The 14,625-nt window shown below is 38.4% G+C and overlaps 1 protein-coding gene across 9 annotated transcripts in view; it reads right to left on the reverse strand.

The window, feature by feature from the left end:
- NEO1 (neogenin 1) overlaps positions 1 to 14,625 on the reverse strand; it is a 260,875-nt gene that overhangs the window by 70,500 nt on the left and 175,750 nt on the right. For 6 of the 9 annotated variants that reach the window (XM_070430757.1, XM_070430700.1, XM_070430737.1 and 3 more), the window contains exon 8: positions 5,308 to 5,527. In XM_070430757.1, the coding sequence (XP_070286858.1) occupies positions 5,308 to 5,527 (220 nt within the window). The remainder of the gene's footprint in view (positions 1 to 5,307; positions 5,528 to 14,625) is intronic. The other 3 variants (XM_070430775.1, XM_070430727.1, XM_070430747.1) reach the window with 1 other exon arrangement.

A 14,625-nucleotide genomic window follows, 5' to 3' on the forward strand; every position in this document is an offset into this window, starting at 1 on the left:
GTTCATCAATTTTGTAGGCTTCAGAAATTATTGAATTTTAAGGGGTGATTCTCAGGGAGATAAACAGAAGGTGATTATAGGTATGACCCAATTTCCACAGAAAATATCAAGGGATGTTATAAGTATTTTTGATAACAGATTCTCAATAAAAGGAAAACTAGAGATTATCACTTTTAAAATTGGGAAGAAAACATTAAAAATTTAATAAAACCTAAAATTAACCTAACCTATAAAATAAGCTAATCATGACACTGGCTTTTATAATTTATTTTTTAAAAAAGAATACTCTTTTTAAACGCTTTTTTCAAAAACGATTTGAAATGTTTAACATTCATTTGTACAAATGAATGTACAAATGAATCCAGCAGTCTGGTGTCATGAGATGAAAATATAAAAGTAATTTTCTAGGTTCTTTAAAAGAGGTAGTGTCTGGGCTCAATCTTGGGGGTCTTTGTGTCCACACAAGGGTCTATAATTATGCTCAGTCTACTGTATTTACTATTAAAAAAAGCCATATCAAATTACAAAAAGTTCTCAACAAATAATTTAAAGAAATTTACGTTCTTGTTTTAGACAAAGAACTAGCCTTTAATATTTGCCAATCATGTGAAGAAAGATCTGTATCTATCTTGGGAGAGTAATAAAAGGCCCAAAACTACTCTGTGGAAGAAATTATTTGAAATTACCTAGTATATTGAATTATAATTCTTACTTTAAAATATTGGTAAGTTTCCCTGAAATTATTGATTAAAATTTGTTTAGTTCTATATCACCATATCTCAATTTGTCTGACTGTATATGAACATTTGGTCATTTAAGTGTTTTTCAATAGTTTTTTATAGTTCTTTAAGCTACCTTCACATTTATAGATGTTGCTTTTCTATAATAAGGAGCATTGAAAAAGAGTACTATGATAACAAAATGTATTGCTCAGAGGTATTTGAGATATTTAAAGACTAGAGGCCCAGTGCACAAAATTTGTGTGTGTGTGGGGGGGGTGTCCCTCAGCCCGGCCTGCATCCTCTCGAAATCTGGGACCCATTGGGGGATGTCCCACAGGGATTGGGCCTAAACTGGCAGTGGTACATCCCTCTCACAATCCGGGACCACTGGCCCCTAATTGCTCACCTGCCTGCCTACCTGATTGCCCTTAACCACTCGTCTGCCTGCCTGCCTGATCATCCCTAACCACTCGCCTGCCTGCTTGATCACCCCTAACCCCTCTGCTTGCCTGATCATCCCTAACCATTTGCCTGCCTGCCTGATCACCCCTAATTGCTCAACTGATCACCCTTAACCACTCTGCCTGCCTGCCTGATCACCCCTAACCACTCTGCCTGCCTGATCATCCCTAACCACTTGCCTGCCTGCCTGATCGCTCCTAACCACTCTGCCTGCCTGCCTGATCACCCCTAACTGCTCATCTGCCTGCCTGATCGCCCGTAACTGCCTCTGCCTCGGCCCCCGCTGCACCCTCTCGCAATTCGGGACCCGTCGGTGGATGTCCCACAGGGATCGGGCCTAAACCAGCAGTCGGACATCCCTCTCACAATCCGGGACCGTTGGCTCCTAACTGCTCACCTGCCTGCCTGCCTGATTGCCCCTAACCACTTCCAGCTTCGTCCGGAATGACGTCGGGAAGGTCATTCGGCTGTCCGGTCTAATTAGCAGATTACGCCTTTATTGTTATAGATATTTTCTCTTCAGCTAAACCTCTAATTCACAAGATTTAGGAGGAGGATGGCAACTGATTTCTTACATTTGAAGTTTCTGACACTTGGTTTGGTCACAAATGATTGCTGTCTATAAGAAAGATATATTTTACATCTCACTAACCAGTGATTTTCAACCTTTTTCATCTCATGGCACACATAAACTAATTACTAAAATTCTGTGGCACACCAAAAAATATATTTTTTGCCAATCTGACAAAAAAGTGGGTATAATTTTGATTCATTCACACTGGATGTCTATTGTGTTGGCTGCTGTCATTTTTTAATTTGACAATCTAAGGGAAAAGAGGTCAGTGCCCCTGACTATGTAATCAGGTGTCGCATGTTTTAAAAATCCTTGTGGCACACCGGTTGAAAATTGCTGCACTAAATTAAAAGTTCCAAGTGAGAGCACAGATTAGTCTGTTTTGCTCACTCTGCACTTAAAAGTTTGAACAGTTTCCTCTGAGAAAGATGGGAGTGCTATTTAACTTCAAATTGAAGTGAAAGGTTGTCTCATGTGTGTTCACATTCCACAGAAGCACTCAGCAGAATGCTCATACACAGAAGCAGCATCACAAAGGTGTGTTGAATGAATGGAGATTTGCCTTCTGATATGCAAATACTGTATAGTAATGGTATTATGTATATCTTTGTTTGATGTGAAAGGGAAAAAATGGGAGAAATGAGTGAAGGGCACTATAAACCTAGAAAAGTTTCAAAAGAAGAACTATAATAAAACAAAGTGAGTAATAGGTACAGTCTCTAAGATGAAATACCCAGCACCTGAAAAGGCTTCTAAACACTAGATGGGTCTGAGGTTCCAGAACCAAGTGTCTGTCAAGAAAAATGCTTCAGGACAAGACCCAGGGTGAGTCATAAATGTGTGATAATACAGTGGGACTTAGATTAGAATGTGCTAGCTAAGAGTCAAACAGAAAGAATAAGGTACACTTTTATTAAGATGGTACTAGGCTACAAGTTAGGAGCTCCAGCTCTAGTTCTGGCAACACCACTAGCTTGCTAGGGGACCACAGCCAAGTCACTAATTCTTTCTAGGCCTCAGTTTACTCATGTATTAAATGAAAAAAAGGAGATCAGGGTGGCAAATTTTTTCTTAAAGGGCCAAATATTTCTTAAATATATATAGGCCAAGAGGGAAAATGGAGAATATTATGTAGTTATATAACCTATTACAATGAAACCATTTGAAAAGGTAAAAACTATTTTTAGTTTTTGGGACATTAAAATAACAAGTCTAATTTGGCCCAGGGTCCATAGTTTGCCAACTCCTGGACTAGACTAACAGATACCTAAGGCTTTGAAGAGAAAGAATGCCAAAGTGCTATTCATTTCTGGAATAACTTACTCTGTATTCTCCATTTAGTAGCTAGTATCAGAAAAGTGCTGCTGTTTACATTAAAGGCAATGGGGGGAGGGAGGGAAACATTTCCCAGCTGAAAAGGCAGAGCAAGAATTCTTTAAAACTCGGAAACCCAACAGAATTTAGCTAATGACCAAGGCACATAGTGCCACCTGGTGGTAGATTTTTTCCAATGCAGGAAGTAGGTTTGTAAGTCTGTGAAGTTATTCTCTTGACCCATCTGCAACTTGTTGTTATACATGATAGAAGACAGAGATGGAACTTTTATTCTTTCCAGCAAATAGAGTTAATTATTTCAACATAACTTCTTGGATAATTATTATTTCTCCACTGAGATTAATTTATTTAGTGCTACTATATGCCAGGCTCTGTTCTAGGTGCTGGCCAGACACAATAAATACATAAATAAAAAAGAAAATTTCAGAGTGTTACATGTTTTAAAACAAAAGCAAAGAAATAAAACAGGTTGATGTGATAGCAGTGGTGTTCTGGAGTAAATGTTTAACAGTCAGCTCTGGTTTGTAGCACTTGTCACTGTAAATACTTCTGCCTTGTCCAATTTCAAGCTACCAATCCATGTCATCAGGTTTGCAAAGTTTCCTGAAAAATGTAATAATTGGCTTGGGAACAAGGTGGCTCCAGTAGAGCATAGTGGGAGAGTGACTGAGAGGCTAAGCTAGGTGGGTTCACTGAAGCCTGAGCAGGTGTCACCTGAGGGTGACAGACGAGAGCCAGAAAATGCACTTTCCTCACAAATAACAAGGTCCTGCAGTGTAAGCAAGCTTGCTGTTCTGAGGAGCTAATGCTTTCTTCCTCCTGTGAAATCCTATGAAATTTGTAATGAGATTTGAAAGCCGATTGAAGACTTTTTAACATACATGCTGTTTGGTAGTAATGTCTTGCCTTTTTGTGTCAAGGACTATGTTTCCTTATCTTTGTAATTCCCAAAACATCCAGTGCAGTGTTCAGATAAACATTACCCTATGAACGGCTCCATCTATCTGGCTAAATTATGTCACATGTACTGCTCAAGAGTATTAAATCACTTGATTAAGGATCCTGTACTTGCTGAATTTGCCTGTCTGGTATTAAAGACAATATATATCAAATGTCAGCACCCTAGTAGCAATACAAGCTTTATTTCATATGTTAAGGCCCTAATCAAAACAAACATTTTAGCTTTCATATTCTGGGGCGAAGTAACAGTGCAATGGAGGAATCTACTCAGCAATGTTAGGAACACGTATTTAGCATATGGCATGGTTCCTCCCGAAATTTATAATCAGACTGGGAAAACAACACTAATGCACATAAAATAACAGAAGAGTAACTTATGGCAGCACAAGATCATGTGTTATCATAAGTGCCAGTAGGAGTGGTACAAACACATATGTAAGATAAATGCTCTGTGTGCTGACAAGGGTAGAGGAAGCTTTATGAGGGATCATGGGGCTTAACCTAGGCCTAGAAGGATGAACTTAACTTAGCTTTAGCTAAGAAGGAGGGAAGAAGGGGATATGTGAATGAAGAGATTAGATTGGGGAAAAAGGCTACACAGTGATGAGAACTAGACTAGTGCCACTAGAAAATGAGTTCAACGGGGGAGGGAAGGAAAATAGGCATGGACAGCTAGACTACAGCTAGACTGGAGTAAAGTAGCCTGGGGATTCCGGATAATCTATAAGCAATGGAGGGGCATTGTGAGGTCCTGAAAGGGGTGGAGATGGAGAGGAATTTAATGAAAATGCTGTTTTTAGGAAAATTAATCTCTAATTACTCTTGTGTCATCAAGGAGACCCCCTGAAGTTCAGTAGCCCACATACACATAACGGTGCAGGCAAATGTTCCTTCAGATTACTTTAATAAGTCTACCTTAATTTCTAAAATCTGAAAGTTCTAAATAAGCCCTATCTTATTAGGCTGTGCTGACTGAATCTTAAGAGCAAAGGGTAGCCCTGGTTACATTTTAATACTTCAACCTCAATAAATCTATTTACCCTCTCCACAAGTCATGCATAAAGGCAGGAAAGACTTCAGTTTGTTTGGGAATTTATTTCTAATGACCTAAAATTAGGAAAGATGCATCACAGTGATCATATTTTCTAGACTGAAAATTGGTACGGATCCTGCACAACAAAGAGCCAGGGTGAGCACTACTGGGCTGAAGGGACCAAGATGTATCCAACGGGCTTCAAACATATGGGCACTTACCTAGTAATCCCCTCCTTGGTATAGAAGACAGAGTAGGTAAGATTGTCTCCATGAGGATCTGATGCAGGTGTCCGCCATGTCAATTTGATGAAGCGGGTAGAGACCAGAGAGGCCACGACATCCCGAGGTGCTGAAGGCAGTGGTCCCGATGTAGCTGGTGCTAGATGGTCAGTAGTGGCACTGGTCAGTGAAGTGGGAGGCAATGTTGGGATGGCAACATCTTGTCATGTGCAAACATTGGGGAATATGAAGGGCAAACCACGACGGTTTTAAAAAAGAGAACAGAAAAAACAAAAAACAAAAAAGAAATAAACAAAACCACGATGGGAAATAAAATAAAATGAATAAACATAAAAAAGGCCATTAAACTGAAGTCTGACATGCAGGCCAGGGGGAATTACTGAAAACTAATGGGCGCTACTTAAGACACATCACTGTTGAGCAGGCAGACGTTTTGGTCACTATAATGGTTGTGGGCAAGGGAGGGTGAAAGTTGAGAATAAACATCTCACAGAAGGACACAGCAGTGCCCAAGTAATTTTATTTAACCTGAAAGCAGCAGGCAGCATCTGTCCAACTTTGCATGTAAAAGCCTCATATATGATAAAACCTCAATATTTTCTACTTTATCAGAATGTGGACTAATGTGTGCAGTATGCATGAGCCTAGTTATACTCAACATAGGCTCCAGGCTACTGTGACCTCACTACAGAGCTGAGTGTGTCTCAGCTCTGCAGAGATTCAAGAGCCACAATTTCAACTTTATTCTAATATTAAACTTGGCATACACAGGGAAGTTTGACAATTTTCATCAGTTCGCTCAATTATAGTTCATTTGCTATGTTACTGATTCATTTAACTATGACGGTATAAAATCATGAACCAAAAATTCCAAAGCCACAAAAATGCAATATGTAGGAAGCTAATCTCTTTCTTACAGTCCTCACTGCAGTGTATATTACAATGGATGGCCTAGATGGAGCAGTGGAAAGTCAAAGTTCTGCCAGTCAAAAGCTCTGTTTGTATACCTATAGTCGTGGGTAACTTTATTACCTCCTGAGGCAGTCTCGTGGACACTTCTGATTTTACAAGTTTATTCCTAATATTGAACCTAAAACGTCCTTTAACTTGGGGTCAGAAAGCATAAGTTTAATCTCACAATCTTTAACTAAAGGAGTTCATTAGAATTGTGTCAGAACCTTAATGAGGAAATTAAGAAGCAGAGAGGAAAACATGAAAATTCTTAACCCAGTCTTATTTCAATGAAATGGTATATGTAGCAACAACCCCTTGGAAAAGTCTGTGAACTTCAAGAAATTCTAAAGTGAGGCAGTCTAAATAAATATGCCAGAGAGAATAAATTCTCAAAGGGAAAAGGCAGAGGGAGAGCAACCTCAAGTCTCTAGATAGGTGAAGAGGGGGGAAGAGTAATCCAGTAGCTATCATTTACTGAACACTTTCTACACAGCACTCTAGATCTTTATATGACTCATCCAATTCTGACAACAACTCTAGAAATAGGTGCTATCATATATACTTCTACCTTATATGCAGAGACTGACATTTAAACGAGCTCACTTGTTCATCAGAGGTCACACAGACTAAGTGCTAAAACCAATCCTGGTTTTTAATTTAAGAGGTTGTGATTTAGCCATTAGGAGTTCTAGTCCTGGCTGTGCCACTTACTAATTATGTCACCTATGGTAAATCAATTATTTTCTCTCACTGGTTCCTTTTCCTCTCCTTCTGAGGAATTTTAAGAGTGTGGAGTGCTATCAACACGTAAGACTATGAAGTCATCGTTCAGATACAAGTCCACACTTCACTGGTATAAGTCAGGTCTGAATGGCCTCATCCTTATCCCTTTTATTTCAACAGATGTGCTGCCTCAAAGGACATAAATACCTCTCACTCACAGCTGTCAGAGTTCTTTTTCATACACTTTATTAGTTTATTCCCACAAACAATCCTATCAGGCGAAATGGCAATGACAGGATTAGAAGTTGGGTGACAGTTTAAAAAAAGCCAGCATGAGCACGACTGGGGTGAGGGGACCAAGATGAACTCCTTTAGTTAAAAAGGACCCCTCGGTTTCCAGTGTAGGAGAATGGGTGTTTAGGTGTCATTAACAGAGAAAGAGACAACAAATTGAGGGAGAGATGGTCAATTTGGTTTTGAACATGTGTCTAAAGGAATGATCCAACCTCTACAAGAGAAATGTATAAAAAGCAATTGGAAATGTGAATCTCTGATTTTTGTAAACTTTTTATTTTTAGTTTTTAATTTTTTTTCATTTTAAAATATATTTTATTATTGATAGTATTACAGATTCCTCCCATTTCCCCCACCCCCCAGGTCTTCACTGCCCTATTGCCTGTGTCCATGGGCTATGCATGTAAGTTCTTTCGTTTATCTCTTCTCATCCCTCCAACCCAGGGGTGGGCAAACTTTTTGATTCGAGGGCCACAATGGGTTCTTAAACTGGACCGGAGGGCCGGAACAAAAGCATGGATGGAGTGTTTGTGTGAACTAATATAAATTCAAAGTAAACATCATTACATAAAAGGGTACGGTCTTTTTTTTTTTTAGTTTTATTCATTTCAAAATTCAAAGTAAACATCATTACATAAAAGGGTACGGTCTTTTTTTTTTTTAGTTTTATTCATTTCAAACGGGCCGGATCCGGCCCGCGGGCCGTAGTTTGCCCACGGCTGCTCCAACCCCATGTCGAGGTATGTCAGTCTGTTCCATGCCCCCCTGCTTTGGGTCTTATTTTGTTGGTCAAGTCATTTTGTTCATTAGATTCCACAAATAAGTGAGATTATATGATATTTGTCTTCCTCAGTGCATAATATTTTCCAGGTCCATCCATGCTCTCTCAAATGGTAGGAGATCCCTTTTTTACAGCTGCATAGTATTCCATAGTGTAAATGTCCTACAGCTGTTTGTAAAATTTAAAGTCACTAAACCGTTAAGAATGGCTCAAAGAGTGGCTTGAACACAGTCCTGCTTTGCTGCCTCATTTCTGTGCCTGTCCAGAAACACACAAAGCTGCCTCCAAGTCTGACCCAACTCACCAAGCTAAATTTTCCCAACTATCTGCTGGCTGAAGAAGAGAGGAAGTTTGTAATGAGAGGCAATAGGTCAGCTGTTGCCAACCTTTCGGACCTCACGGACCATCAGTGGTCCGAGGACCACTGGCTGGCAACCGCTGCAATAGATCATATTAGACTAAGATTTTGAGTACAAAGACCTTATGTTCAAAAGTTGACTCTGCCACTCCCTAATAATATAAACTGGGCCAGCTACTTAGCCTCCCTACCCACATCCCAGGCTGATATGAACGAGATGATTATAAGTAAGAAAAGTACATATGGAAGCACACATCACTACCACAACAAATCTAAACGGCAACAAACACTAGAATATTAGGTATAAATGTAACTAGGAAGGGAATATAAGTAGGGAGGACTAGGTGTTGGAAGTACATAATGGGTGATAATAGAAATAATGACTCAGGGATTAGCTTCCTGAACTTGTATAGCACACATGTGTAATTCTTTAATGGCATCCTGCATTTCCCACTTATATTTTTTCATGTTCACATTGTATCACTTGCACTAACCTGTAAGTTCCTTGAAGATAGAATCTGTATCTGTTTCATGCCTCTGTATATTTTAAATAATAAATGTATATTTATTGAATAAATGGAAGAAAATTCAGGGAGGATGTTAGTGCAGTGGTGACCCCTGTTTCTAGAATCTCATTACATAAAGCAATATTCTAATCTTTTTAGCTGGTACAAAGTATATACAAATAATATTTTTATAAAGATGTTATAATTTATCAGTTATACAGGAAAGTATAAATAATACTGGATCACCATAAATGATTCCTAATTAGCCAGGGGGGGAAAAAATCCATGTTTACTGCAGTGCTCATGTTCAATACCCACTTATCCCCAGATTAGGTCAACTGTTGATATTCCATGTCTGGCTGAGCATGTAAAGGAAACAGTCTTATGTAACCCCAGAGAATCAAATGGGCAGCTAAGTTATACCAGGTTCAATGGCACGATTATGTAGATTGGCTTGAGGAAGTCAACAAATCCTTTTTTTAAATTGATTTCAGAGAGAGGGAGGAATAAGATAGAAACATCAATGATGAAAGAGAATCATCGATTGGCTGCACCCAACCTGGGCATGTTCCCTGACCAAAATGGAACTGTGACCTCCTATAGGTCAATGTTCAACCACTGAGCCACACCAGTTGGGCCCCCTCTTCCCTTTTTGGCAACTATAAAACTGGACAAAACACTGTCAAAAACTAGGACCTGTCTTCAACCAGAATAAGGCAGGTCTTAGAAACCAGTGGCTTTGCTGATACTGCCAGAGGGGACTCATATGATATAGAGCATTATTAGTTCAAGTGGCAAGTAAATAGGACTGGTTGGCTCTGCTAGCCTGGGGTTGTAATTTGCAGGGGGTGGTGGTGGTTGGGGGGCAATGGATGATAGACTAGTTGGAGATTTAATAGGGAGTTTGGTGAGGTGAAAAAGTGGTAAGAAGGCTTAATAAGCTCTTCATATAATCCAGGTAATTGAAAGCCATGTGTCTGTGCAGCAGAGACAGGAGCAGGCCCAAGCCACCCACACATCTTTGGCCGGTAGAACCTATGTATATGTTTGGAGGGAGTGAGAGAACCTGGCAGAAAGCAAAAGCCTAGGAAGCCTAAACAGTGACCTGAGTTTTTAATGTATTCCCCAAACCACACACAGATCCATTAGCTGAATGGAAGGCATACTGTCTTGAGCTACTTGAACACAATTTCTGACTGACATTTGGCTACACACGAATGTATACAAACACAGGGGTTACCCCTAGAAAACTAGGCAAGCTAAGCAGAAACATCAGTGGTTGCACATTGTGGGGGAAGATGTCACAGACTTAGCCCAGGCCAGCTACTACACAAACAAAAAAGAACAACTGCCCAGGTGCTATGATATATTATATAAAAGTATCCAATATCCAACAAAAAAATTAAGAGACATGCAAAAAAAACAAACAAAAAAAAGTGTGGCCCATACTCAGGGAGTAAAAAAAGGCAGTCAGTAAAAATGTCTTGGAGAGTCCTCAGATATTAAATTTAACAAAGACTTCAGAGCAGCTATTAAAATGTGTTTAAAAAAGAAAAGGAAATAATCAGGAACTATGCAGGGTCTGAGATTTTACTTTATGTGTTAACATGACAGTTATTACTATGGGTACTGGCAAAGGCACAAGTCTTCAGCAGAGACAAAGAACTTTATTACTCAGGGCAATGGCAGCAGCCAGTGCCTCTTGTTTGTTTTGTGAGTTCTCCATGCCCCCAAGTCTCATGAAGGCCATGCAAAGGCCCAGGATGGATGCTTACACATGCAGTAGGTTGTTACAGGAGAAGGACTCTGGACTTGAGCGATTTACCACTTTTATAGCAAGGGAAAGCAACCCCCTCTTACCCCCAAAGAAGGGGCCTGCTGTGGATATCTCAGTTAATTCTGCTGTGGTCAGAAACATACTTTGTATAGTTTCAGTCTTTTTAAGTTTATTGAGACTTGTTTTGTGTCCCATCTTATGGCCTATCCTGGAGATGGTTCCATACAATATGTGCCTGAAAAGAATCTATAACCTGTAGCTGTGGGTGGAGATTCTATAATGTCAGTTAGGTCAAGCTGGTTGACAAGAGTTGTTCAAGTCATCGATACTCTTAACTTTTTCTAAGTGTTTTAGCAGTTTTTAAGAGTGAGATATTAATATCTCCAACTATTATCACTGAATTGTATATTTCTTCTTTGAATGTAACAATTATACATGCATATGCATTTAACAACAGAAATCTGGGAAAATCCCAAATATTTGGAAATCAAACAATCCACACCTGAATAATCCAAGGTCAAAGAAGAAATCACAAGAAAAAACTTTAAAATATTTTAATTGAATGAAAATACAACATATTAAAAATTATGAGATGTACCTAAATCTGTGCTTAGAGGGAAATTTAAATATCTTTATCAGAAGAGAAGTCTCACATATATTACCTAAGCTCATACTTTATCAAAGAGTATTTCTTAAGTGTTCTCATACACACAGAAAAAGGTAATTGTGAAGTAAAGGGCTGTGAATTAACTTGATTGTATGACTCCTTTCACAATGTATATATACATCAAATCATCATGTGTCTAATTTAAATATATTGCCATTTATGTGTCAATTATGCCTCAATAAAGCTGGAGAAAAATTTAAATTTTGCTTCATTGGTGAATGGCTTTCAAATATTTTTAAAAAGCAATAATACTAATCCTTCACAACTCTTCCAGAAAATAGAGGAAAAACACTTCCAACTCATTCTGTGAGGCCAGTATTACTCTGTAATAAAAGCCAGACAGATATTGCAAGAAAAGAAAACTAAAAATCAATATCCATCATCAACACAGACACAAAATCCTTAACATAATATTAGCAAACCATATTTGGTAACATGTTAAAAGGCTTATACACCACAATCAAGTAGATCTTACCATAGGAATTCAAGACTAGTTGAACATCCAAAAATCAATGTAAAACTATACATTAAGAGAAAAAAAAAGCAACTACTGATCATCTCAATAGATGCAAAAAAAGCATCTGACAAAAACCAAACACCTATTTATGATTAAAAACTTAATAAACTAGGAATAGAAGTAAAAAAACATCTACAGTGAACATTATACCTAATGCTTTTCCCCTAAGGTTAGAAACAAGACAAGGAAATTAGCTCTCGTTTCTTATATTAAGCATTGTACTGGGAGTCCTAGCCAGTGCAAGAAGGCAGGAAAAAGAGAGTGATAAAGATTAAAAAAGAGAGAAGCAGCACTGTTTTTATTTGTAGATGACACAGTTATCTGTGTAGAAAATCCTAGTGAATGTACAGGGGGAGAAAAAAACATCTAAAACTAATAAATAAGTTTAGCAAGGCCATATGGTATAAGGTCAATATACAAAAACCAACTGTATTTCTATATATTAGGAATAAAAAATCCAAAAATGAGATTATAATAGCATCAAAAAAGAATAAAATACTTACAAATAAATCTAACAAAAGAAGTGTAAGATTTGTACTCTGAAAACTACAACACATCGCTGAGAGAAAATTAAAGAACATCTACATAAAAATCTAAATAAATAAATGTTCCCGGATTAGAAGACAATGACTACTAAGATGACAAGCTTCTCTTAAATATAATAGGAAAACAAAAGACCTAAATAGCCAAAACAATTCTGAAAAAGAAGAAAAGAGTTACATTACCCAATTTTAAAGCTTACTATAAAGCTCCAGTAATCAAGACAGTCTAAGATTGGCATATGATAGGCATACAGATCAATGGAAGATAAAAGGCTAGAAATAAATTCCTACGTTTATGGTTAACTGGTTTTTGGCCAAAGTGTCAAGAAATTTCAATGTGTGAAGAACAGTTTTTTTAACAACTGGTGCTGGTACAACTATGTATCCATATGCAAAGTAATGAACTTAGGTCCTCACTTAACACCATGCACAAAAATTAACTCAAAATGGCACACAAACTTAATGGAAGGAAGTACAGGAGAAAGTCTTTGTGCCTTGGGTTAGAACAGTATTCTTACACATGACAACAAATGCAAAAGATGTAAAAGAAAAAAATTGATACACTGAATTATATTCAAAATAAAACTTATGCATTTAACTTACATGCATATATGCATAACTCATGGACACAGACAATAGTGCTGTGAAGACCTGGGGAGGGGGCAGGAGTGTGGTGGAGGGGGTCATAGGGGTGCATAGGGGTGGGGGGGAAAGGGACATCTGTAATACGTTCAACAATAAAGACATATTAAAGAATAAATAACAGCAAATTTAAAAAAATAACAAAAACCAAAAAGACTTACACATTTTAAGAAAAACGCAACTAATTGATAAGTCAAACCACAGACTAGTAGAAAATATTTCCGAATTATCCTAAATAATAAAGAGGTAATAAGCAAATTGGTCATCACTCCAACACACAAGATGGCCACCCCCATGTGGACACAAGATGGCCACCACAAAATGACCAGTAGAGGAGGGCAGTTGGGGGTGACCAGGCCGGCAGATGAGGACAGTTAGGGGGACCAGGCCTGCAAGGGAGGGCAGTTAGGGGCAACCAGGCCGGCAGGGGAGGGCAGTTGGGGGCGATCGGCCAGCAGAGGAGGGCAGTTGGGGGCAATCAGGCCGGCAGGGGAGCAGTTAGGCGCCAATCAGGCTGGCAGGGGAGCGGTTAGGGGCAATCAGGCAGGCAGGCAGGTGAGCGGTTGGGAGCCAGCAGTCCCAGATTGTGAAAGGGATGTCCCAGATTGGAGAGGGTGCAGGCTGGGCTGAGGGACACCCCCCACCCCCGTGCACGAATTTTGTGCACCGCACCTCTAGTATATCTGATAAATGACTTGAATATATAATTTAGACTATATATTCAAAACCAGAATACATAATTAACTTTTATAAATCAATAAAGCAAATAATTTAAAAATGGGCAAGACTTAAACAGTCACTCATTTCACCAAAGAAAACATACAAATGGCTAATAAACACATGAAAATGTACTCAACATCAATAGTCATTAGGGAAATGTGAATTAAAACTATAGGGAGCCTGGCCAGTGTGGCTCAGTGGCTGAGCATTGACCTATGAACCAGTAGGTCATGGTTTGATTCCTGTCAGGGCACATGCCCAGGTTGCAGCTTGATCTCCAGTGTGAGGTGTGCAGGAGGCAGTCAATCAATGATTCTCTCTCTCCTTTCCTCTCTGAAATCAATAAAAACAAACAAATAAATAAACTACAGAGATACCACTACATACCCTCTAGAATGGTTATAGTCAAATAGGATACACAATATTAAGTGTTAGTAAGGATGTGGAAAAACTGAAATATTGGTGGGAATGTATTAAGTCTTTCAACTGATGAACATGAATTGTCTCCATTTATTAGTCAAATCTTTAATATCTTTAAAAATGTTTTAGTTTTCTGTGCATGAGTTTTGCACTCCTTTTGTTAACTTTATTCCTAAGTATTTTATGCTTTTTGATGCTATTATAAATGAAATTTTCTTAATATCAGTCTCAGATTATTCACTACAAGTATACAGAAGTATAAATGATTTTCATATACTAACATTGATTCTTGCTGAACTCATTTATTTATTTGCCAGAGGAAAACAGCATTTATTCTACACTGATAAAGGGAAAACTCTTTACAGTAGAATGACAACTAATTAATACACAAAAAAT

The sequence above is a fragment of the Myotis yumanensis genome, unplaced genomic scaffold (genome assembly GCF_028538775.1).
Source record: "Myotis yumanensis isolate MYYU_CA2020_CCGP unplaced genomic scaffold, mMyoYum1.0.hap1 SCAF_1, whole genome shotgun sequence".
NCBI classification, from domain to species: Eukaryota; Metazoa; Chordata; class Mammalia; order Chiroptera; family Vespertilionidae; genus Myotis; species Myotis yumanensis.